At 34.7% G+C, this 27,724-nt stretch overlaps 2 protein-coding genes and 1 pseudogene across 10 annotated transcripts; 2 read left to right on the top strand and 1 right to left on the bottom strand.

Moving 5' to 3' along the window:
* Positions 1-114: 114 nt before the first annotated feature.
* LOC142521741 (putative folate-biopterin transporter 4) lies at positions 115-27,398 on the bottom strand. 9 transcript variants are annotated; one of them, XM_075624897.1, is made up of 14 exons: positions 27,154-27,397; positions 26,582-26,709; positions 25,924-26,145; positions 24,588-25,028; positions 23,849-24,046; positions 23,588-23,725; positions 4,287-4,356; positions 4,178-4,208; positions 2,686-2,951; positions 2,147-2,401; positions 1,375-1,476; positions 1,225-1,275; positions 889-967; positions 115-659 (listed from the first exon to the last, which is right to left on the bottom strand). In XM_075624897.1, exons 1-14 carry the CDS (start codon positions 27,232-27,234, stop codon positions 487-489), a joined length of 2,235 nt encoding a protein of 744 aa, XP_075481012.1. In that variant the 5' UTR covers positions 27,235-27,397; the 3' UTR covers positions 115-486. The 9 variants fall into 9 exon arrangements, with proteins under 9 accessions (XP_075481012.1, XP_075481013.1, XP_075481014.1 ...); XM_075624898.1 differs by having other exon boundaries at positions 2,686-2,948; XM_075624899.1 differs by having other exon boundaries at positions 2,686-2,921.
* LOC142523178 (cytochrome P450 716B1-like) lies at positions 8,233-10,458 on the top strand (annotated as a pseudogene).
* Positions 20,425-21,385, top strand: LOC142522873 (fatty acid desaturase 4, chloroplastic-like). Its single transcript, XM_075626447.1, has one exon. The coding sequence runs from the start codon at positions 20,521-20,523 to the stop codon at positions 21,250-21,252; it is 732 nt and encodes a 243-aa protein (XP_075482562.1). The 5' UTR covers positions 20,425-20,520; the 3' UTR covers positions 21,253-21,385.
* Positions 27,399-27,724: the final 326 nt, after the last annotated feature.

Genomic DNA, 27,724 nt, shown 5'->3' with positions numbered 1-27,724 from the left:
TCCTTTTACACTCCCGTGTTCCCCAATTAGGAGTTGAGTTACCACTCATAATTACATAATTCACATAATGGAATAATGAGACCAATACCTTCCAACATTCGCAAAAGCAACTACTAGAGTACAAGTTCAACCAAGGTTTCACAAGCGACGAAGTATACATTCAAGATTCAGTACAAAAAAGACCCAGATTACACGCACTTTCATTTGAGAAAAAAGGATTCGTCAGAAGTGCAGTTGCTTAACCTTCTGAAACCGGAATCGAATCCACCAAATGTAAAATGAACCTATCCACCTCAGACAACCAAATTGATCTCAGTACCAAAGATCTATACATTTCTCATTCAAAATGAATATATGGATAAACTGAAAGGAAGGGAACGAAAAATTATGTATGGACTTGGCAAGAAAAAAGGAAATAAAGTCAAAATTTTGCATGAGAAGAATGGCCAATTTCAGAGAGCGAGAGCGACATAGTAGGCTTGAAAATCAAGTAAACTTGGTATTAAAGAAACCATTAGATCTCGGAACTGCAATAGGCCGTAACACAGGGAAGAGAGGCTGTGAAATAGGAATGGAGCTTGGCATAGCAAATTGCTGAGGTGCATTTGCTATAATTGGAGGAGTCATGCAAAGCTGCAATGCCTGAGCCGAAGCATTTCCTGGAAAATAATGTCTTCCCGGTTAAATTTCCCCATAAGTTTGAATAACCAATATAATTTTTTGCAGAACTTAATCACCAATACTTTGGGAATAAGATTGTTTGCCTAGGAAGATGTGGTTTAACGTGGTTCAGTTTAGTACAATTGCAGAATCGTATCAAGGAAGAATCACGACCAACATTCCATATGCATTTAAATTTTTCACAGTGTCTAGCTCACAGGAATCTACCTTGGTTCTTGGGAAGATGTGGAGTTATAAGAGACCGTGAAGTTGGTTGAGAGAACCCTGCCGCATTCTGTGTAACATCCTGATTCAACCATGTCACCACAAAACATTCATAAAAATGCATACCAACTCTACCAGGAAAAAGATTGACCAAGATACAAAGAAGAATGAATAGAGAAACAAAAATTGTGGTGAAAATGATAAGAAAGACTCCAGCATTTTGCAGTTAGTTTGTGATGTGCAAGTGAAAAATAACTATAATCGACAAGCTTAGTAAACTGATGCCTTATAATAGATATCAACAAGAATTACAAAGTAGCAAAGAAGTGGGTATCATACACTTGCAATGGGATGCATACAAACAAGATGTCCCACTCGCCCAAGCGTAACCTGAGAATAAGAATGACCTTGAATCCTTAGCTGTCCCATGGCAAAAACATCCACACAATAATATAGTAATACACGGAATGTATTAACAATAGGACATACATTTTGTGGATTTGATTGCACATAACCAGGCCCAGTTTGAAAATTGTGGTATTGGCCAGCATACCTAACTGGCTGTGTCCTGCTTACCATTTGCCCAATAACCTACACATACAGAAAAAATTGAAACAAGAGGTAGCAGAAAAAAATGAGGTAATGTAGCCACCACAAACGAAGTATCTACCAGGATCCTCGACACAAATGAACTGTGATTTTTTGTCAGTGTTCCCCTATCTAGAGTTCTATATAGATAAATTAAAATGTATGCCTGATTGATAAGGAAAATGAGGTGAGAATCTATACAGAAGATATATCCTTCCAGGCGATGCTCAGATTTTTCTTTCAAACATGTTTTCCGACTCCAAAAATAAAATCAAGCATACATCAAATTCTCCAATAGAAACTCGCAAAATTTATTTTCATCTCATTTCACACCACCCAACATAATTATTACTTTTGACAAAAACTATATAGCTCCTAAAAAATACTAATTATACTTTAAATTTTTAAAAGATACCACATCTATCACAAAAACTAAATATATATGAAGTGGCATCATCAACCACACACATCCCCATAAGATGCCATATTTATTGCAGATATTCTCCCTTAAAAAAACTAAACCAAACATGCATCATGCTCTTTAATCAAACTCGCTGGAGCCCTAGTGTTTTGGGCTAGGAGATAGCTTCTGTTTAACACTTCAAGTTCTTGAATTATCTCAGAGTTAGAAAAATAGCATTTGCACAATAAGGAAAAATATGGTAGCACGTACAGGTTGGACGTATGTCACATCGTGACCACCATCTCCAATGGCCACATTGTTGTATGGAACAAACTTAACAGGCATGGAAGGATGAGCAAACGAACTGATATCAACTCCTTGTTGTGCACTTGCCATTGGTGCCATAGCAGCAACATCTGGCATGTAAGAGACACCTGCTCCATTAGGCATTGCTGGAGGAGTCGTGGATCTATGGTGCAATATTGATGGAGAAAAAATTTTAGCTCCAGGATTGAGTGTAGATTCCTATAGAGAGAAATATTGCATCATAGAACTTGAGGTTAACTAACTTGCAGAAGTGTACATAAAAAATTTAAAATAATTAATCCACATCACAAAAGCATTTATATCCTAAAATAACCTTAATTACTAAAAAAAGGCATAATAGTAAAATGAACTCAGTTAATGAATGTTATTAGACAGGGGAATCCCAAGTATTTGATCCCCTTGACACCACAACTACAAAGGGAAACGCCATTATAAGCAGCTCATAATCCACATCTAAGAACAATTCAATGCTTCCACAGTACCTTGGCAGTTCTCTGAAAATTTGAACCTTTGGAAGGCATCAAAGGTATATAGGATGCAGATGATGCCCTAAGGCGTGACTCTGTATTGATATCAAATGACGGAGTTGAAGTCGCAGAAGCCTTTGGGGAGGATCCCGCTGAGCATGCAGCCCCATCTGAAATTGGCCCTGTATTTCTCTGGTTCTCATGTGTGGTAGAATAATCAGCAGATATCTTTTTACGTGATTCTTGTATATCTGTTTTTTCTGAAATTGTCATTGTGGCTGCTGATTGATTTTCACAACCAGAAACAGTGCAGAGAAAAGAAAAGAATCATAACCTATAAATAATGTTGAGAAACTAATGAATCATCCATTGAACAGAAAAACAAAATACCTTGGTGGGGGAACAGGGTACATGAATTCATTTAGCAATTAAATGAAGAGGATACCCATTTAGCTAAATCATTGTGACAATTCTCTCCAACTGTTAAAGCTTTGGTTAACGTTATAATGGTTAATTCCAAATCTTCACTGATGCTCCAATTTACACATTAAGTGCAAGTGCATCTCAATAACTATCTTTTTAAGAAGAATTAGGAGTATAAGTTTAGATCAATAACTCTCTTTTAAAAGAATTAGGAGTATAAGTTTAGATCCACACATGTATCCTGCAGGCTACACAGAAAATTTATCTAATTAATTGACAGATTTGAGTGTCTCTATCACTATAAAGCTCTGAGCATTTCGGTATTAAAAAATATTAGATGTCTCCATTCAGTTTATCAGAGAGAAAATAAGTATTATTAGCTAGTAACGAGCAAAAAAATAGCAGTCTTCATTAATTGAACCGCCTAGCAAGTAACATCATCTGGCGGTCAACTATGTAATGGATCTAATTTTAATTAAAAAATAATGATGACAGCACCAATCATAATATTAAAGAGTGGAATTCCTTGGTTATGTCATAATATCGTGATGTTCCAGCCTCCAATTCATCAAGAAGAACAGTAATCACACCTGTTGCATTCATGATTTACCCTAACCTGACTATCTGCCATCACTAGTCATCGTTGAAAACTTGAAAAGGTACTTAAATAGATGATTGCTTCAACTCGTAAATGTATCCCTAAAACAGGCCAATAATTTTGCATTGTTACCCCCCACTTCATGACTCATTTAATACCAAATTCTGGTCAAGAAAACAGAAACCTCTTGACAGGACTTCATTATGCACCGGTTTTTTTCAGAGAGAAACTAGTATGTTTGATCTCAATTCTCACATGATGGTATATCATTTCTAGGTGGATAGCCAGGCTATTGCTATGATACCCTGTAATTCACCACCAATCCCCCTCCCTCTACACCACATGCCAAAAAAGGAAAAGGAGGAAAAAATCAAAACAAGATCACCTATGTCAGCAATAGCTTAAACTACACTGATCCCTGCAAGTTATACACAAAAAGTAACTTTATTAAAGTAATCCAAGGGAGTGCGTGAGGTAGAAACTTACTGCTTGGGCTGGAGACCTGAGGTTCATGACTCTGCAAGACGAAATTAATTTATATCAAGAAACAATTTAGAATCACATAATTTGAAATGGTTTGTTCACATCAACATACAATTCTCTCATCTTGAAGCTTGGAAATGTTTTTGCTCTCTCTCTTTATTTCTTGTGGGCCATCAACCTGCCTGTCATCAACATCAACAGATATCAATTATTTATATGTTGTTGATAGGGGGGATTATCACATTATTCTACTTCACTTCTAATTTTGCATCGAATATGAATTTTCATTTGATAGACCACAACCAAGGCAGCCCCGAATAGAAGGTGATAAAATAAAAAAGAAGCTTGATGTTATGGCCGTCCATATAAGTGAATGTCAAGGTCAACTTACCTTGACAGAGAATACAAACTAAAAACTGACAAAATGATAATTTTGTAGGAAGTGCAATAGCACTGAAGTACATGAACAAAAGACAATATTAGGTAGCATAATGTTCAGATAAAATAACTGCTAATAGGTCAATGGCGCATCATAAGGATATACTCATTGTAGACAAGGATATACTCATTGTAGACCTTAATGGCCAATCAAAAAAGACATACATGTAACATCCAGAACAATCTCATTCTTTTTCAAGACCGTTCATTTAACAACAGACTCAAGGGAACCGATAAGCAATTGTAAATAACCAAAAAGTACTCAAAATTAGAAGTCAATTCGGCAGCAGTGTCATGAATCAAATAATGAGAAAACTTCTCCCAGTCTATGCACTATCAGTGACCTCCTCGCTCTCCCCAAAAAGAATAACACATACACCACCAAAATTTATTCAGAAACCCCGAAGCCTGGTATTGGTACTAATTGGTTTCATTCAACTTTTAAGCAACTGCCGATTAAGGGAAGACCCACATGCCTAGTTCCAAGATGCAAGCATAGCATTATGAAAGACAAGTGCCCCAAAACCCTCCTGCTACCATCTCTGGCTCTCCAAAGTATCTTCGCACCAACGAATAGCAAGTAGCATGCATAAAACAATATATCTTTTCGGGTTGTATTGCATCATCACTCTGTGGAAAAATTATATTTTAATCTCACCTTGTTTGGTTTTTATGTTTTTTATCTTCTCCCGACTCGTTAGGTATAATCACCTTTGCCTCCCTCTCTGGGTATTCTATATAATCCACAATAGCTTCCTCCATGCCCTTTCCCCCTCCAGATCCAGTGACGCCATTTGCAGGGAGTCGAACCTCCTAGACAAAGGGAAAAATAGTAATAAATATTATATATCAAACTTCTAAATGCAAGTTAAGACACAGCTTGAGAATTGAAAAGTAGAGACTACATGCCTTAGCAACAACTTGGACAAAATTTTCTGAGGGAATTATGAGTGTCTCTATCAAACTGCCACCAACCACATTTGCTTCTTGATCCCCCTTCTTGATCATTTTCGCATTCTTCAGTACAACAGCTATACAAAATTAATCGATCAGGTGCGAAAAATGGATTTGATAAATTTCATCAATAGTATCCTCATGCTCAAAATTACTGCCATAAGTAAGCAACACTCAAATATATCGACATGACTCAATAATCAGCGAGTATAAACAATTTTGGATCAATAACTCAATATCAAGATTTTTATAATTCAAATCGAAAAAGGAAAACGGAGCATGCCCTCATAGAAAAATGTACCGATCAGTCACCAAACTGAAGCACAAACCAATCCAGAACGAAACAAAGCACCAAGATTTCTCAAGAAAACTAAAACCCTGAAACTATTCGATCCATTATGCAAAAACATTTCCGGGTTACTCGGGAAATTCAACAGAGAGCTACGGAAATCATAAGGCGAAAATACCATAGTCACGGTCGACACAGGCGGTGTAGAAGATTCCAGAATAAACCGAGCCATCTCTAACGTGGACGTCAACAGGCAACCCAATCATGCACATCGTTGCGAATAGCACAGCATCGCTGACAACCACCGATGAAGACGCCGCCGTCGCTGCTGAGTTTCGGCTTTTTTCTTCCTCCCTTAAGTTGCCCTTTCCGCAAGCCATTGGTTACCGTAGAAGTAGCCTATTGATTTTGATACAGAAACAATTATTGGATTTTGAAAAGAAGTGAAATTGAGGAAATGGAGAAGAGATCTAGAAGTAGAAAGGGAGGCTCGGCCCCGGTTACATGGAGATGTAGCTTTAGCTTAGATTTGCAAATACGAAGGTACGAGGGAACTGCCATTTTTTGTTCTTTTTCCGGCCATTTTAATTTAATTTTTATTATATTATGGTATATAATATATTATTGCAATATTATTTGCTTTGTAATGGGTTTAAAAAAGATAAGATAATTCCTTCGTTATATCATATAATATATATATGCAATTTTATACTCTATGTATTATTAAGTGCGAGACCCTTAGAGTAACCACTTTAGAAAACACCAAAATACTTAATTTCATAATTATCTTTCTTATCCTACTGAAAACATCCATCAAGTTACTCCATATTTTACATAGAAAAAATATAAACAAAATTTTTCTTTTAAATCGAGCAACTTTTCTAAATTGAAAATATTGTTTTGTTAATTGTTTAATATTATTTGATCAAATTAAAAATAATAATAATAGCACATGCAACACGTGTGTATGTTGCGTATGTATCGTTTACTAGTTATATATAAAAAGATGATGTTTCCTTTATTATATCATATGAATTATCAATTAACATTTTATTCACATTTATACCTTTCAATTTTAACAATAATCATCATGTTAATTTTTCCCCTTTCGTCATATGTGATATTAGATTATTTATCTCATAGGATTCTTGATTGCAACATTTTTTTTTTATTTCCATATAATTTAATTTCCTAAATATTCAATTTTTAGGATAAAGTACTTAATTAATAAAAAAAATTAAATATATTTTAAATTAGATTGGACATAAATAAAACTACACAATAACTTGATTCATGCAATTTGAAGAGAAGACTACGACGATAATTTATTTTCGGGTAATTAGAAGAAAGACAGTGATAAATATTGTTATTAAGTTATATAGAAATACTATTAATCCATTCTTATATCGTAATCGGCCGTGTTTTAGCAATGGACGCCTTATTTGTGATAATTTTAATTATTTTTTTTAAAATAATTTTTATGTTAAGAATTACATAATAATTGGCTTTTGGATTTGTTAAATTTGGCGATGAGAGAGAATGGTGTGCTCGATCTGTTCCATAAGGCCCATGAGGATTGGGCCTGTGGCCAGCAAAAAAACCCATTTTCATTTTTAATAATTATTTTGTTGAAATTCAAATTCTTTCTAAAATCAAATCAATATGATGATTGATTGTTGAAAGAAAAGTCGTGGATTAGTAAAATGGATGATACATTTGGCGTATAGTAGTATTTGTCCACCTAGGCATCTCCAACCACAAAATCTATTTTGGTACAAATTTTACAATAAAATAGTGTGATTTCTGTAGCAAATACAACAGTCCATCTCCAACTCATTTAATTCAAATCTTACACAAAAAAGATTATTTTCGAAATATTCTTTATAAAACAACAAGATTCATCTTAAGACAAAAACTTGTGTGAGACGGTCTCACGGGTCATATTTTGTGATTCAAATCTCTTATATGAGTCATCCATGAAAAAGTATTACTTTTTATGCTAAGAGTATTATTTTTTATTGTGAATATCGGTAGGCTTGACCCGTCTCACATATAATGATTCGTCTCACACAAAAGACCCAGTCTCGTCTTAATTAGTACTTGGAAACAATCCCCACCAACTTCTAGATGAATTTGACATGAACCTTCTCTCCCACAAAAGGTCCGAGGCTCAGATTCTAAACACAAGCACACAAAAAATTTATCCACCTCAAACCCAAGTTGCTATTAAAATAAAAAGTAAAAAATCTTGAGTACCATCACCTACAATTAATAAAGCAGATATTCATGTGGCAAGACATTGACTTTTTGGGTTCACTCCGAACACACAAAAGACAGCGACGGGTTCCAAAATTTTAAAAAATAATAATAAAAATAAAGCAAAGATCCTTTTGTATCTGAAGGAAGATTTCTTCTCACAAAGAAACAAGATGTTTCTAATTGCACTGAAAACAGGTTGAAACATAGAATCTTGGTATATATAGATCAGCAAATGTTGATCTCTGTAAACTTAAGCTATGGACAATTTCTTCCTACTTCTTTGCATATTCCTGTTACCTATCTTCTTTTTCCTTATCAGGATAAGATCAACACCGAAAAGGGTACCCCCTGGTTCACTTGGGATACCCATTGTAGGTCAAAGCCTGGAACTTCTCTGGGCGATGAGGGCTAACACAGCCGATAAATGGATTGAAGAAAGAGCTAAGAGATATGGTCCGATATCGAAACTGAGTCTATTTGGAAAACCGACTGTATTCATCTATGGATTGGCTGCCAACAAGTTTATTTTTGCAAGTAATGGAGAGAAGCTCAGCAACCAACAAACGGAATCTTTGAAAATGATACTTGGTGATCGGTGTCTGTCGGAGCTCAGTGGCGAAGATCATAAACGTGTGAGAAACGCTCTTGTTTCATTCCTCAAGCCCGATTGTTTGAAGAATTACATTGGGAAGATGGAAGAAGAAATCAGATTGCACATTCAGAAGCATTGGCAGGGAAAGCAGCAGGTCACGGTATGTTGTCGTGGCTGCAAAATATTGAAATGGTTATGTTAGCATAGAAAGCTGACAAAGGAAACCTCAAACCAAAAATATTAGTTCTACAGGAGTTAAAAAAGTCGAGGGATTTTTAAGTTTTCAGGATTAGTATGTGCTGCTTTTTTTTTTTCTGTTGGAAAGTAGAACTCCCCACACTAATCCCTGAAAACCAACTGTCCCGAAAGTCGTCGTCTATTCTTAAATCTTAACCTCCCTCGATCACTTTCGTATTCCAAATTATATGTTTCACTGCTGTCTCACAAGATATATGTTTGTTTTGAATTTAATTTTGAAGTACTGGTGACACTGATCAGGTTTTACCTATGATGAAGACACTCACATTCAACATGATATGCACTCTTCTTTTCGGTCTCGAACGAGGAGCACAAAGAGATCTTCTCGTCCAACATTTCGAGGACATGATAGGAGGAATGTGGTCCATACCAGTTAATATGCCATTCACGCTGTTCAACCGCAGCCTCAAGGCAAGTGCAAAGGTCCGGAAAATGTTAAAAGACCTTATACTTGAGAAAAGGATCGAGCTCTAAAAAGGCGCTTCATCTCATCAGGACCTAATTACCTGCTTGCTCAGCATCCGTGGAGAAGATGACAAAGAATTGGTATCAGAGGACGAAATCATACACAATGTTATGCTTATTATGGTTGCGGGGTATGATACTTCATCAATCCTCATCACATTTATCGTGCGACTCTTGGCTAATGATTCGGCCATATATTCAGCTGTTCTAAAAGGTACCTTAATTTGTTCCAAGAAAATAGATTGAGAAAAGCATTCATTCCTTCACAGATGAGCCGTCATTTTTTTACCAATTGTTGTTTGAAATTCATAGAACAAGAGGGTATCAAGGGAAGCAAATCTTATGGAGAATTACTAACGTGGGAAGATCTTGGCAAAATGAAGTACAGCTGGAGTGTGGCCATGGAGACTCTTCGAATCATCCCTCCAATATTTGGGGGCTTTCGAAAGGCGTTGGAAGATATCGAATACGAAGGTTACTCGATTCCGAAAGGATGGCAAGTAAGATTAAAAGACGTTTCTGCCATGTTCTTCAACTGCATCAAACCATATGCATTTCAATGAAATCATTCTAAACCACTTGCATTGGTTCAAATCGAATGACTTCGAAATTTTGTTAAAAATGAAACAGATATTCTGGGTTACAAGCATGACTCACATGGATGCAGACATTTTCCCACAACCTTCGAAATTTGATCCATCAAGATTTGAACATCCAGCATCCATACCACCTTACTCTCTGGTTCCGTTCGGAGGGGGGCCGCGAATCTGTCCCGGATACGAGTTTGCAAAGATCGAAACTTTGCTGACAATCCATTATCTGATTACAGAATTCACTTGGGAACTCTGCTGCAAAGATGATTGCATAAGAAGGGATCCATTGCCATCGCCCACTCAAGGTCTTCCAATCAAGATTAAGCCAAAGTAACTGCTACTATGTATTGCAGCATTGTTACTTATCCATTTGTCTCTATGTATAAGGTGGAACTCGTTTCAAGATATTCCAGCAAACTGGAGACATTGACAGTCATTCTGCGGGCTTATACGCCCTGAGTTTGGGTAACATATGAAATTAAGTCATAGTGAATTGTGAGTCGAAAAGCAAACAGTTTGGGGGTGGGTGGGGGGGAGTACGTAGAAATATGAATACCAACCAACTCATGTAAATAATGGAAGTAATTGTATAAGGATTAAAGTAGAAGCTCGAAAGATTCAAAAGTAGGTCTAGTAAGACGGTCTCACGAATCTTTATCTGTGAGACGAGTCAACCCTACCGATATCCATAATAAAAAGTAATAATCTTAGCATAAAAAGTAATATTTTTTCATGGATGACCTAAATAAGATATCCATGTCACAAAATATGACCCGTGAGACTGTTTCACACGAGTTTTTGTCAAGTTTCAATGAAATAGCATTGTAAATAATGGAGAGTAATTTTATAGTCATGACAGGTTATAAGATGTTGCTAAAAAAGTGTGGTAAAAAAAGTTGGAGGGGCCATACTTCTTTGAAAATATCTTATTTTAAAATTTATTTATCCAAAATAGCATTGTATAATTTCATAAATCCCTAACATGTCCTCCACATATTAAATAATACATATTTTTTAAAATAAGAAATTTTCAAAGAATATCAATTTTTCTAAATTAAAATATGAAATAATTTTATTTTTTTGTAATATAGGTTCAACGTTTATGATAAAATTTTAAAACTACTTTAAATAACATTCATAGTTTTATATCATTTTTTATAATTTTGACAATAAAAATGTCTTATAATGTCAAAAAATCAACAGTATTTAATTTGTTTAAAATAAGTTTATCCAAACACTGTGATAAGTTATTTTTAAAATAAATTCTAACGGCTTATAAGCTCTTAGAGCTTACGAGCTTATATGTTGTTTTTAATAAGTTTAGCCAAACACTCTTATAGTTTAAAAGTCTAAATATTCAATATAAAGTCTTTTTATAAAACGTATTGTGATACAGTCTCATGAGTTAATTTGTAAGACATATTTTTTATATGAGTCGCTCAATAAAAATATTATTTTTTATGCCAAAAATATTACTTTTTATTGTAAATATGAACATGATTGGTCTGTCTCACGAATAAAAATATGTGAGACCGTCTCACAAAAGGCCTACTCGTGTATTTTATATATAAACTCTATAAAAGTTTAATTGTATCTTAATCAAACTTTTGTAGATTTTTAAAAAATCAAGTCATATTTAAACTTAACTTTTTAAAATTGCACTTATAAAAAAATCCACGGGTATCCAAAATTTCGATCGATTTTTAACAAATCTTATATAATTCTTCATGAATAAACCTTAAAATACTAGAAACAACTGTAAAAGAAAAATAAAAAATTGTCTTCTATTCGCTTTACAGACGTTGATAGTTTTAATTGAACAAAATATCCTTCTAACCATGTCTCTTCCTCCCGACGATTAGAATAACACAGCGTTCCCTTCTCCAACGTGACACTATATTTTGCACCAAATTAGTCATGATCATTTTATTTTTTTTAATACAATTATCTGTTTTTAATCATTAAAAATAATGTATAGATAATAATTGAATATTTATTTTTTGTTTGTTTTATTAATTAAATATTTAAACATAACAGATTATTTATAATTATTCATTTAATTTTATAAATAAATTTTTAATTATTTATTTTATTTTAATATTTATTTATTTATTTATATTAATTATAAATAAAGGAATGATTTTATTTAATGACTTATAAATAATATAATAGTCTAATATTATCATTTACAAATTTATAATTAAATTATAAAGTTAAATATTATTATTTACATTGGTTATATAATAATATAAACATTACTCATAATTATATTGTTAAATTTGTCAAAAGATATTAAATAAAAAATAAGAATTAATATATATAATATAAAAAGAATATTTCGTGGATATTTTTTGTGTAAGATTTGAAATAATTAGGTTGGAAGTGAATGTTGTATTTGATACAAATCAAATATTTTTTATTCCAAAACTTGCATCAAACATCAAAATAAATTTTGTGATATAAAATAACCTGACGTTCCTTTCTTGAATCATTATCGATAAAAAAAAAAAAGAAAAAAAAGAAAGAAAGTATGATTTCGAGGCATACGTGGGTTGAATTCTTTTATGTAATAAGTGTCATCTAACGTGTGTGTGATCCATAGCCATTAAACTTTTTTTTGACAATGTTATCATTTCTTTTCTTTCTGTCAACCCGACATCAACTCCGGATAATAATATCTTTTAGTTTTTTTGATCGTTTATGTTTATAAGTTTGAATTGACGAGACATTTAACTTTCAACTATAAATTTTTTTTGTTGATATGGTTTTCTTTTACTTAAAGTTTTCATAATTAACATAATTAAAATATGAAAACTGAAAGCAAAAAATAAAAACACATGGAATTTTAATATGATTCGGTCTAATTGATCTATATTGACATAATCACACTATCAATCAAATCAACTAGACATAAACGATTACAATTTATTCTCTTTTATAATGAGGCTTCTATGAACAAACATTCAGTAAACTTTATTTGTCGAGCGTCACTTGTCGTCAATATCCTCTAACTTGAACTTTGTTCAAAAGTACGAATTGTTTTCTCCTCGTAACGTCATTTTTCTCTCACAGTGAATGAATAACAAGTATTTGAATATGTGTGTACCACCATCAAATTAAAATCTCGAAATCAGACTGAAAAGAAGGAACTGATGGAACTTTCTCGTAGCAGTTATCACGACATAGAATGAATACTATATTTTTCAAGATAATATCATCCAATATCAACACATGCATTAGCCAGGATAATTCAGGCCAAAACTGATCTGATCTATTATGAGAATTTAGTTTCTACATGTTGCTGTGATTGTTGGAGACATCTGCATACAACAACTGTGAATGAGTTGGCTGAAGATTTGTTTTTGTTGCTCCAGTTTTGGCATCATGTTTTGCTTCCTTAAATAATGTTTTCGTGTGGTTATTTATTTTAGAAAGCATTTGATTTTCTAAATGTGCTGAGAAAAATGGTTTTTGATTAAAATAACCAGTATTAGTTTTTATGTAAATTCGTTGATTTTCTAAGTGATTATTTTTTCCCTGAGGCACCGCACAAGTATTTAACAAGTATAAATACTTGTGCAAAATTTAATAAATACTTGTGCAAAATTTATTATGTCACATTGTATTTACTTAATGTCAATTTGTGTTACAAACGATTTTACTCATTTTTACGGTTAAACAAAATATATCTCATACCTTACATACCCTATCTTACATGTCTATGCAAGTTATAGATCCATTAATTGAATAATTCCTTAGCTCTATTAGTAGTAGAGCTGAGTCTATGTTACTATATCAATCTACAAAATATCTTATTGATCTTAATTATAACATATAAAATCATTTCGACGTTGATCATGCTACAAAGATTATTTTTTTGGGTATGATCCTCCTTAATCCCAAAAAATAGAAAAGATAAAAGGGAGAAAAAGATGTGTGGAGTTCTTCTTCTTCTCTGTATTCCTTTATTCTCTTCTCTCTCTCTCTTCACGTTCAAGACCTCCTCCAACACCTGATGATTGTGGTGTGTCTCTCTCTCTGAAATCTAGGTTTTTCCTTTTTTAATTTCTCCAAGATTCCAGCTTCATGTTCTTTCCTTTCTCAAAGATCCGGACATATTCTTTTATTTTTTCTGCTATCCATTTCACGCTTGTGTCGGTAGGTGCATTAAATGTGGTTGGGCTGTCTTTGTTGAATTGGGATGTCTTTGTTGAAAAAAGACGAAGACTCGAGAAAATGTTCAAAAAGAAAAAAAACGCGTATAAAAAACGCGTTTTCACACTGACAGATGCTCTATAAATAGAGCTCCCCCCTTCATTCTGAAATCATCCATTCTTCGAGTTTTCTCTCAACTTACAAGCATCTGAGTGCTTAGTTCTATAATATTTGTGAGGTGTTTTGTTCTCCTGTATTAAGAGAGTGTGTGTTCTCTTTGGAAACACAGTGAGTGAGTTGTACACCAAAAAATATTATAGTGGAATTCTTTTCATCTTGCCCGTGGTTTTTACCCTAATAATTTTCAGGGGTTTTCCATGTAAATCTCGGTGTCCAATTTATTTTTTATTTTCGGGTTTTATTAACTCAAATTCCGCACGTGGGACCAACAAGTGGTATCAGAGCCTTGGTTTAAAATTTCTTAAAATTCTGAGTATGCTATGTGGTTGCAGCCTAGACTGATCTTCCACATCAGAAAAGATTTTTTGAGATTTTTTATTTAAGGCAGTATTATTTTGTCCGGTCTACTAAAATTGTTGTAGACATAATGGCGGGAAGGTACGAGATAGCAAAGTTCAACGGAAGCAATTTTATGCTGTGGAAAATAAAGATACAAGCAGTTTTAAGAAAGGAGAATTGCTTGGCGGCTATTGGAGATAGACCGGTGGAAATTACAGATGATGGAAAGTGGAACGAGATGAATGATAATGCTGTTGCCAATTTACACTTGGCTATAGCTGACGAAGTTTTGTCAAGTATCTCTGAGATAAAAACAGCAAAAGTTATCTGGGATACTCTGACAAAGATGTACGAGGTCAAGTCCCTACACAATATGATTTTCCTAAAGAGAAGGCTTTATACTCTTCGGATGGCGGAATCCTCATCGATGACCGACCATATCAATACACTAAATACTCTATTTGCCCAACTCACTTCCATGAGGCATAAAATAAGAGAAAATGAACGTGCGGAGCTTCTACTTCAAAGTCTACCAGATTCATACGATCAACTTATCATCAACATTACCAACAATATTCTTATGGGCTTTCTAAGATTTGACGATGTCTTAACTCCGGTTCTCGGAGAAGAAAGCCGGCGCAAGAATAAGGAAGATAGGTTGGTAACCTCGAAGCAAGCAGATGCTTTACCAATGATAAGAGGAAGATTCATGGACCGTGACTCCAGTGGGAGCCAAAAGCGAGGTAGATCAAAGTCGAGAAGTAAGAAGAAAAATATTTACTGCTTTAAATGCGGCGGTAAAGGGCACTTCAAGAGAGAGTGTACGAGTATCGAGAAAAAGTTCTCAAGGAAATGTGGCCAGTACTTCAGGCAGTGGTGAAATATTATTCAGCGAAGCAGCAACAGTTGCAGAAGACATACACAAATTTTGTGACACATGTATTATGGATTCAGGAGCGACGTGGCACATGACGTCTCGGAGAGAATGGTTTGATCATTATGAACCAGTCTCAGGAGGATCTGTATTCATGGGAAATGATCATGCCTTGGAAATCGCTGAGGTCGGTACTATCAAAATTAAAATGTTTGATGGCACCATTCGCACCATTCAGGAGATACGACATGTGAAAGGACTGACGAAAAATCTTTTGTCCTTGGGGCAATTGGATGACATCGGGTGCAAAACTCGTATCGAGAACGGGATCATGAAAATTGTAAAAGGCGCGCTTGTGGTTATGAAGGCGGAAAAGGTTACTGCAAATCTGTATGTACTTTTGGGAGAAACACACAAAAAGGACATAACTAGCTGTTGCATCAATTGGTTCAGGAGAAGAATTAACAGTGTTATGGCATAGAAAGCTCTGGCATATGTCAGAACGAGGGTTGAAAATTCTTTTAGAACGGAAGCTGCTACCGGGACTTACAAAAGTGTCACTACCCTTTTGTGAACACTGTGTTACTAGTAAACAATACAGATTAAAGTTTGGCACTTCTACTGCCAGGAGCAAAAGCATATTGGAGCTGATTCATTCGGATGTTTGGCAAGCACCGGTTGTATCCCTAGGAGGAGCGAGATACTTTGTCTCGTTCATTGATGATTTCTCTAGGAGATGTTGGGTGTATCCAATCAAGAAGAAATCAGATGTTTTCCAAGTCTTCAAAGATTTCAAAGCGCGGGTTGAAATTGATTCTGAAAAAAAAATCAAGTGTCTGAGGACTGACAATGGAGGAGAATATACCAGTGACGAGTTTGATGCATTTTGTCAACATGAGGGCATCAAAAGATAGTTTACGACGGCTTACACACCTCAACAGAATGGAGTGACAGAGCGGATGAACATAACCTTGTTGGACAGAACAAGAGCTATGATGAGGAGTGCAGGTCTAGAAAAGTCATTTTGGGCAGAAGCAGTCTAAACCGCTTGTTATATTATCAATCGTTCTCCTTCAGTAGCGATTGATCTGAAGACTCCGATGGAGATGTGGACCGAAAAGCCGACAGATTATTTCATTTGCATACATTTGGAAGTCTGGTGTACGTTCTGTACAATGAGCAAGAAAGATCGAAGTTGGATTCGAAATCCAAAAAATGTATCTTCTTGGGATATGCTGATAGAGTAAAGGGGTTTCGCTTGTGGGATCCTACTGTTCACAAGCTTGTCATCAGCATGGATGTTATCTTCGAGGAAGATAAAATAAAGGGAGACAAAGGCACATCGAATTCAGAAACTACTATTTTTCAGGTGGAAAATAAGACGGACGAAGGTCAAGTTTCTTCTGAAACAGTACCAGAGCACGAAGAACAAGAACATGTTGAGTCTGAGGTTTCCAATGTGAGGCAGTCAACTCGAGACAGAAGACCACCAGGTTGGCTTTCAGATTATGTCACTGAAAGCAACATTGCATATTGTCTATTATCAGAGGATGGTGAGCCATCGAGTTTCCACGAGGCTACTCAAAGCTCGGATGTATCCCTGTGGATGATAGCAATGCAAGAAGAGTTGGAGGCATTAGACAAGAATAAAACTTGGGATCTTGTTACACTACCACGAGGAAGGAAAGCCATTGGAAACAGATGGGTCTATAAGATCAAGACTGATGGCAATAACCAAGTGGAGCGGTATCGTGCTAGGTTGGTGGTAAAAGGGTATGCTCAGAAAGAAGGCATTGACTTCAAAAAGATATTTTCCCCTGTGGTTCGGCTTACAACAGTCAGAGTGGTGTTGGCATTGTGTGCGGTGTTTGACCTACATCTAGAACAGCTAGATGTGAAAACGGCGTTTCTTCATGGAGATCTTGAAGAAGAAATCTATATGCTCCAGTCAGAAAGTTTTGCGGAAAAAGACAAAGAGAACTTGGTTTGCTGTTCTCTAGATGTAGGTCAAACAACTATCATATATAGAATCAAAAACTAATGAATACTAAATTTGATCCATCGTTATAATTTTTTAAACAAATACAACGTCAAAACTAAAGGCAAAACAATGGAGCTTAATTAAATAAAAATCCCAACATGATTGTGTGTATATGTATCTATGAAATTACAAAACATGAAAAAATAATAAAATTGTGATGTGATAAGAACGAGAATTATTTATAATGCTGAATCTAGAATGAAAGACGCGAAAAATGTTTGAGTTGTCACTACGATTTTTGCAAGGACTTGCAAGCGTTTGGGCGATATTTGTGTTCTTTTTTATGTCGATGAATTCATTTTTCTGCAGACTACCGAATGATTTCCTCTCTCTTATCATGAATCACGATCTTCTCATGTTTCTTCCTACGATCTTCTAATGTTATAGTGCTTCATGATTTATCCAAATATTACGATCAAGCGCTTACCACTAGGCCAAAACTTATAGGCATTATCCAAGACGCAATTTTATTTTTTATATTTGTGACAGCACATATTGCATCTAGCTACTTGGGTGCTAATATGTAGGATTGTGAGGCTCATGAGTCCGGGAAGGTGCGTATCTATCTGTTGGTGTTGTCTCATATCGCTTAGAGATTGGTCTTACCCTTTCCCTATCACCGATCTGTCCCCAGCAAAGACAATATTACCTTTAAGATTTTGCGTCACTCTTTTACGCCCACCTAGTCAACTAGATCAAGCGGCAATGTCAGAAGCTTGACGAACGAGAACTTATCAGGAGGTCACAAATCCTAGTACTATTATCACTCATCCACGTTTAACCCAACATTCTCCCAAGAAGCATATTTTTTTTACTTCTTGAGAGACTTGAACCCATAACATCACTCTGATATTAATTGTCAGAATCAAACGCTTACTTCTAAGTCAAAAGTTATAGCTAATGCCAAGACGTAACTTTATTTCATTATACTTGTGACATCATAGAGTGTACCTATTTGAGTGCTAATTGGTCGGGATGTTAGACTCATGAGTATGAGGGAGTGCGTGTCTATCTGCTTCTGATGTCTTATATCTCTTGAAAATCAGTCTTACTTTTTCTTTACCACTGGTCATGTCCTCAGCAGATACAATATTACCCATTAAGATCCGCTGTAATTCTTTTACGACCCACCTAGTCAACTTGATCGAGCGGCGCAACATCAACAGCTTGACACACGAAAACTTCTCAAAAGATCACATATCTCATTTCTCAGTCACACACAATTAACTTAAAATCGATGAACTTCGTCAAATCTGTATAAATGGATGAAATTAAATAATTAAATTTGACTTATATAGTTTTAGCCTAAACACGTACGATATATTTTAAAATGATCTCAAGACACAGTAACATTTTATATTTGGAACGAAGACTCTTAAAGGGAGGCAATCAAATATGAGAAGGCAATCATTTTGATTGGTAATGATCAGTTACGTAAACCGATCGAGATAGGGTAAAATAAATGCCCAAAAGCTTGGTGTCACACACACAAATAAATAAATAAATAAATATATATATATATATATATATATATATATATATATAATTATGCTTTCATATCTGAAAAATAATATTCAATTTCCCATGTTATTGTATTTACGTACATCTTCCCAGTTCGAAGAAACCGTGCCTTATTATCCATATTTTTATATATACAAATAGACTTGATTGTGTTTTCATTTACAATTAAAATACGTTTTGTTTGAAAAATAATTGATCCTAATACATTATATAATATAACCGACATGGGAAAATCCTTTGTTTTACGGTAATAACAAAATAGCTTGTTACGTAATAGAGTAATTATGCTGCGAAACGACTCAACTAATTTGTGCAGATTCTGTGCATATTAATTAATCAAACAGTCGAATATAAATGCACGCACAAAATCGACAGCACTCAATATTTTCAGATTATTTAAATAGATTATAATATTGTGTGTAATATTTCAATTTGTAAAGCAAAATTCAAAAAATCATTTTTTAGCATTTGTAAACGCTATTTATATAACATATGTAGAAATTAATTGAAGTTCTCTTGTGGGATATCAAACTTTCAATATTCTGAAAAAAAATCTTCGGTAATACTATCAGTTTAATTCCTAATTAATGAGTTGTAATTTTTAAAATTTTCATAATCAATATATATATGTTGAATTTCTATTGGTGTATTCATGCAGTCAATCTCTCAATTATATATCCAATGTCGTGCGGATGGGACTCTTTGTTGTCGCATCTTTGACCAACGTTCATATACATTTTTTTTCTTTTTTTTAGCTAAAAACTTGTGTGAGACGGTCTCACGAGTCGTATTTTGTGAGACGGTCTCATGGGTCGTATTTTGTGAGACGGATCTCTTATTTGGGTCATCCATGAAAAAATATTATTTTTTATGCTAAGAATATTATTTTTTATTATGGATATCGGTAAGATTGATCCGTCTCACAGATAAAGATTCGTATCTTTTTCTTAAGTACAATGTGCGAAGGAGATCGAGACTATTGTCATTGAGCTACAAAGCTCGGTCTGCGTTCATATATCTTGACACTAATAAAACATGCATTTTTGTCGAAGAATTTTTTTTTAAAAATCATAAAAATTAATTTTTCTAAAAAGAGTAAAAGAATAAGAACGATTATCTTGTATTAGTTGATCTTCGATCCATAGTACATAACTCGTTTTCTCGATTACTTTTTAATAAATTTTCTCTAAATTATATACATTAGTTATTAATGTTCACGACTCTTTCATTAATTCCATTATAAAAAGCCACCCTTCTTCATTTTCTTGCCCATTCCTGCTCAAACATAGCTAGCTAGTTAAAACTTGTTATCTTTTTTTTGCTGTTTCATCTCTCCGATTCAAGATTTTATTATTTTTCTTGAGAGTATATATTTATTATATATAAAAATGTCTGAATCAACCCTTGATCAGGTCAGTAGTGGTAATTATAATGATGAAACTTGGCATGTTTCCACCTGGATTCATCGTGCATTTCTCGCGACTGGCTGCACCACCCTTCTCATTTCTTTAGCCAAGTCGCTTGTAATAACTTCCAGTTCAGGTACATGGATCTTGACCCTTTCTGCAGCCATTCTTGGCTACATACTTGCGGACCTAGCCACTGGAATCTACCATTGGGCAATCGACAACTATGGCAGCGAGAAAACCCTGGTTTTCGGGTCCCAAATCGAGTCGTTTCAAAGCCACCACCAGCAGCCTTGGTCCATCGCCAAACGCCAGCTGGCTAACAACCTTCACATCCCGGCGGCGTGGGTGACGGCAGCTGTTTTACCCGTAAATATCATGTCACACGACCCGGTCCTGTTAGGGTTCGTCGTCGTGTTTGCAGGTGGGATCATGTTCAGCCAGCTGTTTCATGCATGGGCGCATACTCTGAAAGGGAAGCTTCCGCCGCTGGTGGTGGCACTGCAGGATATGGGGGTCATTGTGGGGAGGGCCCAACACGCAGCTCACCACAGGCCGCCGTATAACGGCAATTACTGCATCCTGAGCGGGGTGTGGAATCGGTTTCTAGATAAACATAAGATCTTCGTGGGACTGGAGATGGTGCTGCACATTGTTCTTGGGGTTAAGCCGCGGTCGTGGAGCGGTTCTAACCCCGACGGAACTCGATTTTAGGGATAAAATATCCATATCTGTATGATCTACTCGTTTCTTACATTGGAAACTCGCTTTCGCATATATTTGTTCTAGTGTTCATTGTAACTTTGTATTAGGATTAATTTTTCTAACAATGTGATGGTTTCACGTCGATCCATTGCTCAAATTATCATTCACGTATTGAATTTTTATATAATTTATACTGGTAATGTTTTTATAATGAGACCGATGATCAAAACGGTTCAATCGGATCAGATGAGAACTCTATTATATCATTCAAAATAATAATAAATAATATATTTTAAAATAAATAAGCTCTGATACTACTAAAATAATATTTTAACAAAATTCAAAATCCAAATAATCATATATAAAACAAAAAATAAAATTCTAAAAAAAAAATTATGAATCGCTCTAATCGGTTTGACTGGTAAAACAATTTTTGGACGATATTCGGACCAAACTCGTAACCAATTCTTGTTCAATACTGATTTGACCGATTTATGACTGCTTTTGATCGATATGACTGGTAAAATGGGATTTTGACGATATCCAAATAGGACCCGCGACCGGTTCTCAGTCGAACTGGCGGTTTTGAAAACATTGCAAACTACCTAGTGATCTCCAGTAAAATCGACTCAACAAAACGATATATATTTGGTCGATGATATTTGAGGTCGTATTATATATTGGATTAAAGTAAATATATGAAATATTTAAATTTATATATAAGTAAAAGTCGTCGATTATGATATATCATTTACGCATGTCGATACCTTTTTCTATTTTTTTGCCTTCGCTATTTTGGTACTTAAAAAATATGCAGTCATTACTTGTACACTGAATAAATATTCAAATTAAAAAAAATAATCTCAATTTTACAAGGTATTTATAAAAGTTGGTGGAGATTGCAAGTATTGCCGTCCCCACTAAGCAAAAAAGTCTACTTTATTATAAATGTATTATATTATTATTAAAAAATAAATGAAAAGAAAAGGGAAACTTTTTCGTGGGATGCTCCAATTAATTAATTAACATGGTTGTCAATTATATTATTTATTACAATGCCCATGCATTTACCGAATCTGGTTATTTCTGAGTCGCAGAACAGGAACAACTGAATACTACTAACTACTAATTGTCCATTACAGTTTCTATTTTGGTGTCTGAATTTAGGCTCTGCCAGGTAATTTAATATTTCCCACTTCAAATTTCAGACCTTTTACTACGACAATTTTTCCTCTGCTATAATTAATGGACACAACCATTTACAGCCCAATGAAGTCTAGCTACCTCTTCTATATCATTTAATTTCCTAACATTCTAGTATTGACCAATGTAATTTGACTTTTTGTTAAAGGTGTGATGGTAAGATCTGACCAAATGCCATCTACACTTAAAAATGATAACATGCAAGGGAGGAAGTGTATGCAGAGAAATCCAAATAAAATTTGAGCAAGTTTTGACAATTTAGATGGAACATGATCATCGGGAAGTCGTAAAATTGTTGAAATTCACACGCGACGAGCTAACGACTGCAGAAACATGATATATGTTCTTAGAATCATCCTTTGGATTTTAATCATAAGTTCAGAAAATACAGAGAATCACTTTATAGAATGGAGTAATTGGCCATCTACCGCATAATCATCCAACTTTGATTACATCTGACAAATGTCGTGAGTTTCATATATTATCTATCACATGGATCCCATGGCTAAAGTCGCATGGGGCCGTACGATATGGCCTTAGGATACCAGCCAAGAGTTTCCAATGATAAATCACTCACTAACATGATACCTGATCTTCTAAAAGTATATATTAAAATTACGAAAACAGTTCCCACTAAAAGTGTCTATAATTTCAGTTTTCTTGGGGCCATTGGAAAAAGAAATGTCCCGATAAAAATTTCAAGACTAACTCTCTTGTATATGAAATTCCAAAATGTAAAAATCCATTTTGGTACCTGTATCCTATGCTGATATCCCCGTGACTTCTTTTGGTATCAAAAATAAGAAAGCCACAGGGATGTAAGTGCAGAGAAACTGGATAATAATGCCCAAGAAAAGGTTGTCGAAAGATCCTGAAGAGATGTTGAGAATGGAAGCCAAACCAGCACCAACAAAGGAGCCCACCGTTGAACCCAAGTTGTTTATAGACATGAAAAGTGCATACAAGGTTCCTTCTATACCAGGCGGGCAAAGTTGTCCAGACAAGATCAAGAATGGCATGAACCTGACAATCAATCATACACTGAAATCAGTAATATTTCAAGATTTATGATGGCTTTCTTATGACATGCCAAGATAAAACCATCAATGTAATAATCTTATGCCAAAATTGCAACACATACTTAAATTGGTTGACACCGTCTGAAAGAGCCGACCCAAAAAGCACCATAAACTTGTCAGATATGCCTAACGAAAGATTAGATCTAGATACCAGCACTCCATCCAGAAGAGTCAATAGAGATAAGCCAATATGAGCATACCTGGATATATTTCATTAGATCTTACAAGAGCAAGAATAGCTTAAAAAATTATTTTGGAATTAATTTACAATAGAATTCACAAGACCAATAACGGTTTAAAACATTAGTTTGGAATAAACTTACAATAGAATGCTGTGTAGTTTCATCTTCTTCAAGTACCGGCTATATATAAAGGTTCCAAGCATGAGGCCAAACCACCCAACTACACGTACTGTGCCCAAGAAGGATGCTTCCAATTTCAGAGTTTCTGTCTGGTAATAGAACATAACGGTTGAAAGGTTTGGGACTGTCACATTTGCTAAGAAAAACCATATCATCGGTCTAGAATTCCCGAGAGAGTATGACCACAAAAAACAAACCATTAGTTAATTAAAACCATCCACGTCAAAGAAATGATGACAACAAAACCACTGTAAGATTTTGATTTGGGAAAAGAACCTGAAATTGGCAATAAACATGAAACATATCCCTCATTTTTTAGATGTTCCATGATTTCAGACTTATCAGAGGTAGCGAGGCACTCAAAGTAACCCCCTAGGATGTTCACACGTTACCCAATTTCTCCTAGCTGATTATGAAAATTTATTTTATTATTTAGTCGGTGAAGAAATAATTTACAACAGCTAGAAACTTTTGCTATCCTAGTTTTCCCCAATCTTAAATGGATCAGCGGCCATTGTATTTCACAGAAGAAAATTATCCAAAATATAAACAACTAATCTCATTCTTATGCATGCATATAATATCCATCTTCCAAGCAACTATGACTAGTAAAACACCAAAGTATAGTCACTAAGTGATGAACCTTTTACTCATTGCATAAAATATTTGAAAATTCTGCTGGAAAATTCTCAGTAGTTACCTGAAAATGACTGGCTGTTGAAATGCCCTTAACAATGTAATACTGGCCATTTTCAAAGAATGAAACCATTTCATTGCCAAAGATCCATCAATTTCAGGAATTTGAGAATTCTCCGAGGTATCCAGTCCTCTTTTGGCACTTTTCTTGTTTCTTTTCCGTCTGGAAAAATTGTTTCTAGGTTTGTCCAGAAAGCTTCGGCCATTCATTGAGTTAGTGCCTTTGTCCAAAGTACAGTATTCAGGATATTCTTTATTTCCCACTGATTTTTCCTCAACTAATCCGCTCGAAAATAGCTGTATGGCTGGTAATGCTGAAAAAAGTAAAAATATATTATATGTTTGTAAATTAGTGAGTGCATATCCCCCGAGTAGACTCCCGCAGATTCCTCCCAAAGCCATTGTCATCCAGGATAAGGATTGAAGATCACCAGCGAAAGATGCCCTGTTTAAGTGTAAGTGTAAAACCTCAGTTTGTTTTCTAGAAGCTAAAGCTAAAGCTAAAATACCACATACAAACAGCAGTTCAGTTAACCACATGTAAACATGCATAGTGTGGGTAAATAAAATTTTTTTGAGCCCATATAGTAGTGATGACTGATGATCATATAATACATTGGTTTTAATATTGGGAAGCATATTATTAACAATATATAATAATTCAAAATCTAGTGTGGGTAAATAAAATGTTTGAACCCAGACAGTAGTGATAATCATATAATACATTGGTTTTACCGCCGGAAAGCATATTATTAACAAGCTATAATAATTCAAAAGCACAACCAATAATGAAAAAATCGTTTCCACGACTGGAGCATGGAAGATTCTGCAGAAGCATTAAAGTATACAGACTTCCACAAATACAAGAAAGATTAATTCCAATTTCCAGGTAGACTAATTCGGAAAATATTCAGTGCAATTCATTAGCCTTTCAGAATAGTCTTTCATTTAATAAAAAAAAATTGATATTTAACTGAAAGTTCATCAAAATGAAAAGCCCTAGATACTTTCATGCCCCCTTTGTAATGTTTTTGCACCCATATGGAGGACAAATAATCAAACTACGGTAATGTTTACAGTTTCAGCAATCTACTCTGACCATTAAAGTAATTAAACATGAAGTTTTGCTCAGGTCAATGGGAATGGACAGAACCAAACCCTTGGCTAATCACAAGTAGTGATCCGATTGAAGTACCTTTTTGCATGATTATAGAACATAACTCATGAATTAAAGTCTATGAAACAAAACAATTGAACATTTAAGTTTTCAAAACTTTGGACAGAATTTATACACATCAACCAGTCATAAAGCGGGGAATACACTCGATCAAGTAACTTACCGCTCAAGTCTTACGGCCTCAGCAATCATAGCATCAATCACAACATCAGCCATTGCAGACCCCAGATTTTGCACTGTTAAAAGAATCATGAGTGGCACTCTATCACTCCTTAAGGATTCATTGACGCTTAAAATTAGCCATGGAAAAAGAGAAAGCAATGATGCAATTTTCAAGTAAGGGATCCTTTTTCTTCCTCGAATTGGTATGCAGTCAGACAGTATACTGCAAATAAATATAAATCACACCTCAATTTTCATGGTAAGATAGAGTACTTCTTTAAATTTAAGTTTCACAAAGAAATGGCACCTTCGCTTATATCTAGCACCAACTATAGAAAAGCTATATTGATGATTGATTTCCTAGCCAGCCGCCCTAAATCATAGTTAAACTTAAGCATAAAATCATAGAATGCCTTTCACTGAAACCATATCATTCGTCTTCATAGTAGTCTTGACAATTTTTTCCATATTTCTTTTATCAGGTGGAATTTCCATTCATTGACTAATATAAAATTTTATGCTTAGCGAGTAACGTTGAAGCAGTGAAAAGAACCTCAAATACACAACCCACATAAATTTTTTTTCTTTCAACTGAATGAAACAGAGTTGCATCTTCGAACCAAGCTACTATCACATGAGACACACAAATAGGCCCGTACCCATATAATGGTTTGATGCTCCAAGGGAAAAAAGCTATTGAAGTCACAAACTGGGATGCTGAGGGCGATAGCTTTAGCTTGTCTTTTAGCTGGTATGACACGGCGGTCCATACAAATGACCTGAAACCCTGGTTCACATAAACATGTAAGAGTAAAATATGCAGATTTGGATTCACAACAAATATTCAAAAAACACAAACAAACATATGCAAAAAAGAAAAGGATGTAATCTTCAAGGAATCAGTATGATACAAATCTGTGCAAATTATTCATTTCCATTTCGCATAGCTCATTATTCCGTGTAATAATACGAGGAAATGTCCACAATTTGGTTTATACTAGTAACAATATGCCTAATTCTTTTCTCATGCTAATTCAGTTCAAGAGAAGCCGCCATTACGACATAATATTAAAAAACTCGAGGAAGTGATGACACCCTCTTCAAGGATGACAAAAAAACCAAAATCGCATCTCAAATTCAAAGAAAGAAACGATAAAAATCGTAAAATCAATATCATATGAGACCAAAAACAATCAAGCAGTTTAGAAACGACGAAATAACCAAAAAAAACCTGGGTGAAGTAAATCAAGCAAACCAGCCACAGGAACGAGGCCCCAAATGCGATTCGCAATTGCTTCAACCAATACATCATCTTATATAATTGAAAGGGGTGATTTCTTATCGCCCCTTCCCACAAATACTGAAATCACAGAGGATTCAGAGGGTTTTATCCGAGAATCGGTTTGCTTGCGTGAATTGGCTAAAGGATGCTTCGAATTTGCTTCTCCCTCCTTTTAATTCGTTCGTTTCTGGTTATATGACGTGGCTCCTTTGACATATATGAGTCATTCTACACTGCTATTGGTCCAACAGATGGGGTCGAATTTTCCTAATTACCCAACATGTTTGGGTTCCCATAAACATTAATATTTTTTGTGATTGTTTCAAACGTATCCGTGAAATCGTCTCACGACAATTTTTATGTTTGCTTTTTGGGTTTATCTGTATCAAAGATAGCGATTGTATTTCTCAAAAGTTGAAAAAAAAATACATGACATGTTTATATTATAGACATCTTAAAAAAACAAATAATGATTTATTTATTAGTATTTTTTTATTCATTTAATATGTTCGTTTTCACT

This window comes from Primulina tabacum, chromosome 13, assembly GCF_025594145.1.
Source record: "Primulina tabacum isolate GXHZ01 chromosome 13, ASM2559414v2, whole genome shotgun sequence".
Lineage (NCBI taxonomy): Eukaryota > Viridiplantae > Streptophyta > Magnoliopsida > Lamiales > Gesneriaceae > Primulina > Primulina tabacum.
This window is presented reverse-complemented; position numbering and strand designations above follow the sequence as displayed.

Bases quoted from the DNA above. Each gene is read 5' to 3' on its own strand.
- LOC142522873 (XM_075626447.1), top strand. From the start codon at position 20,521: ATGTCTGAATCAACCCTTGATCAGGTCAGTAGTGGTAATTATAATGAT.
- LOC142521741 (XM_075624897.1), bottom strand. From the start codon at position 27,234: ATGATGTATTGGTTGAAGCAATTGCGAATCGCATTTGGGGCCTCGTTC. The intron at 26,146-26,581 runs GTACGGGCCTAT...ATTTATTTGCAG, and splicing joins AGCATCAAACCATTATATGG to TATACTGTCTGACTGCATAC. The intron at 23,726-23,848 runs GTAAGTTTATTC...AAATATATCCAG, and splicing joins AAACTACACAGCATTCTATT to GTATGCTCATATTGGCTTAT.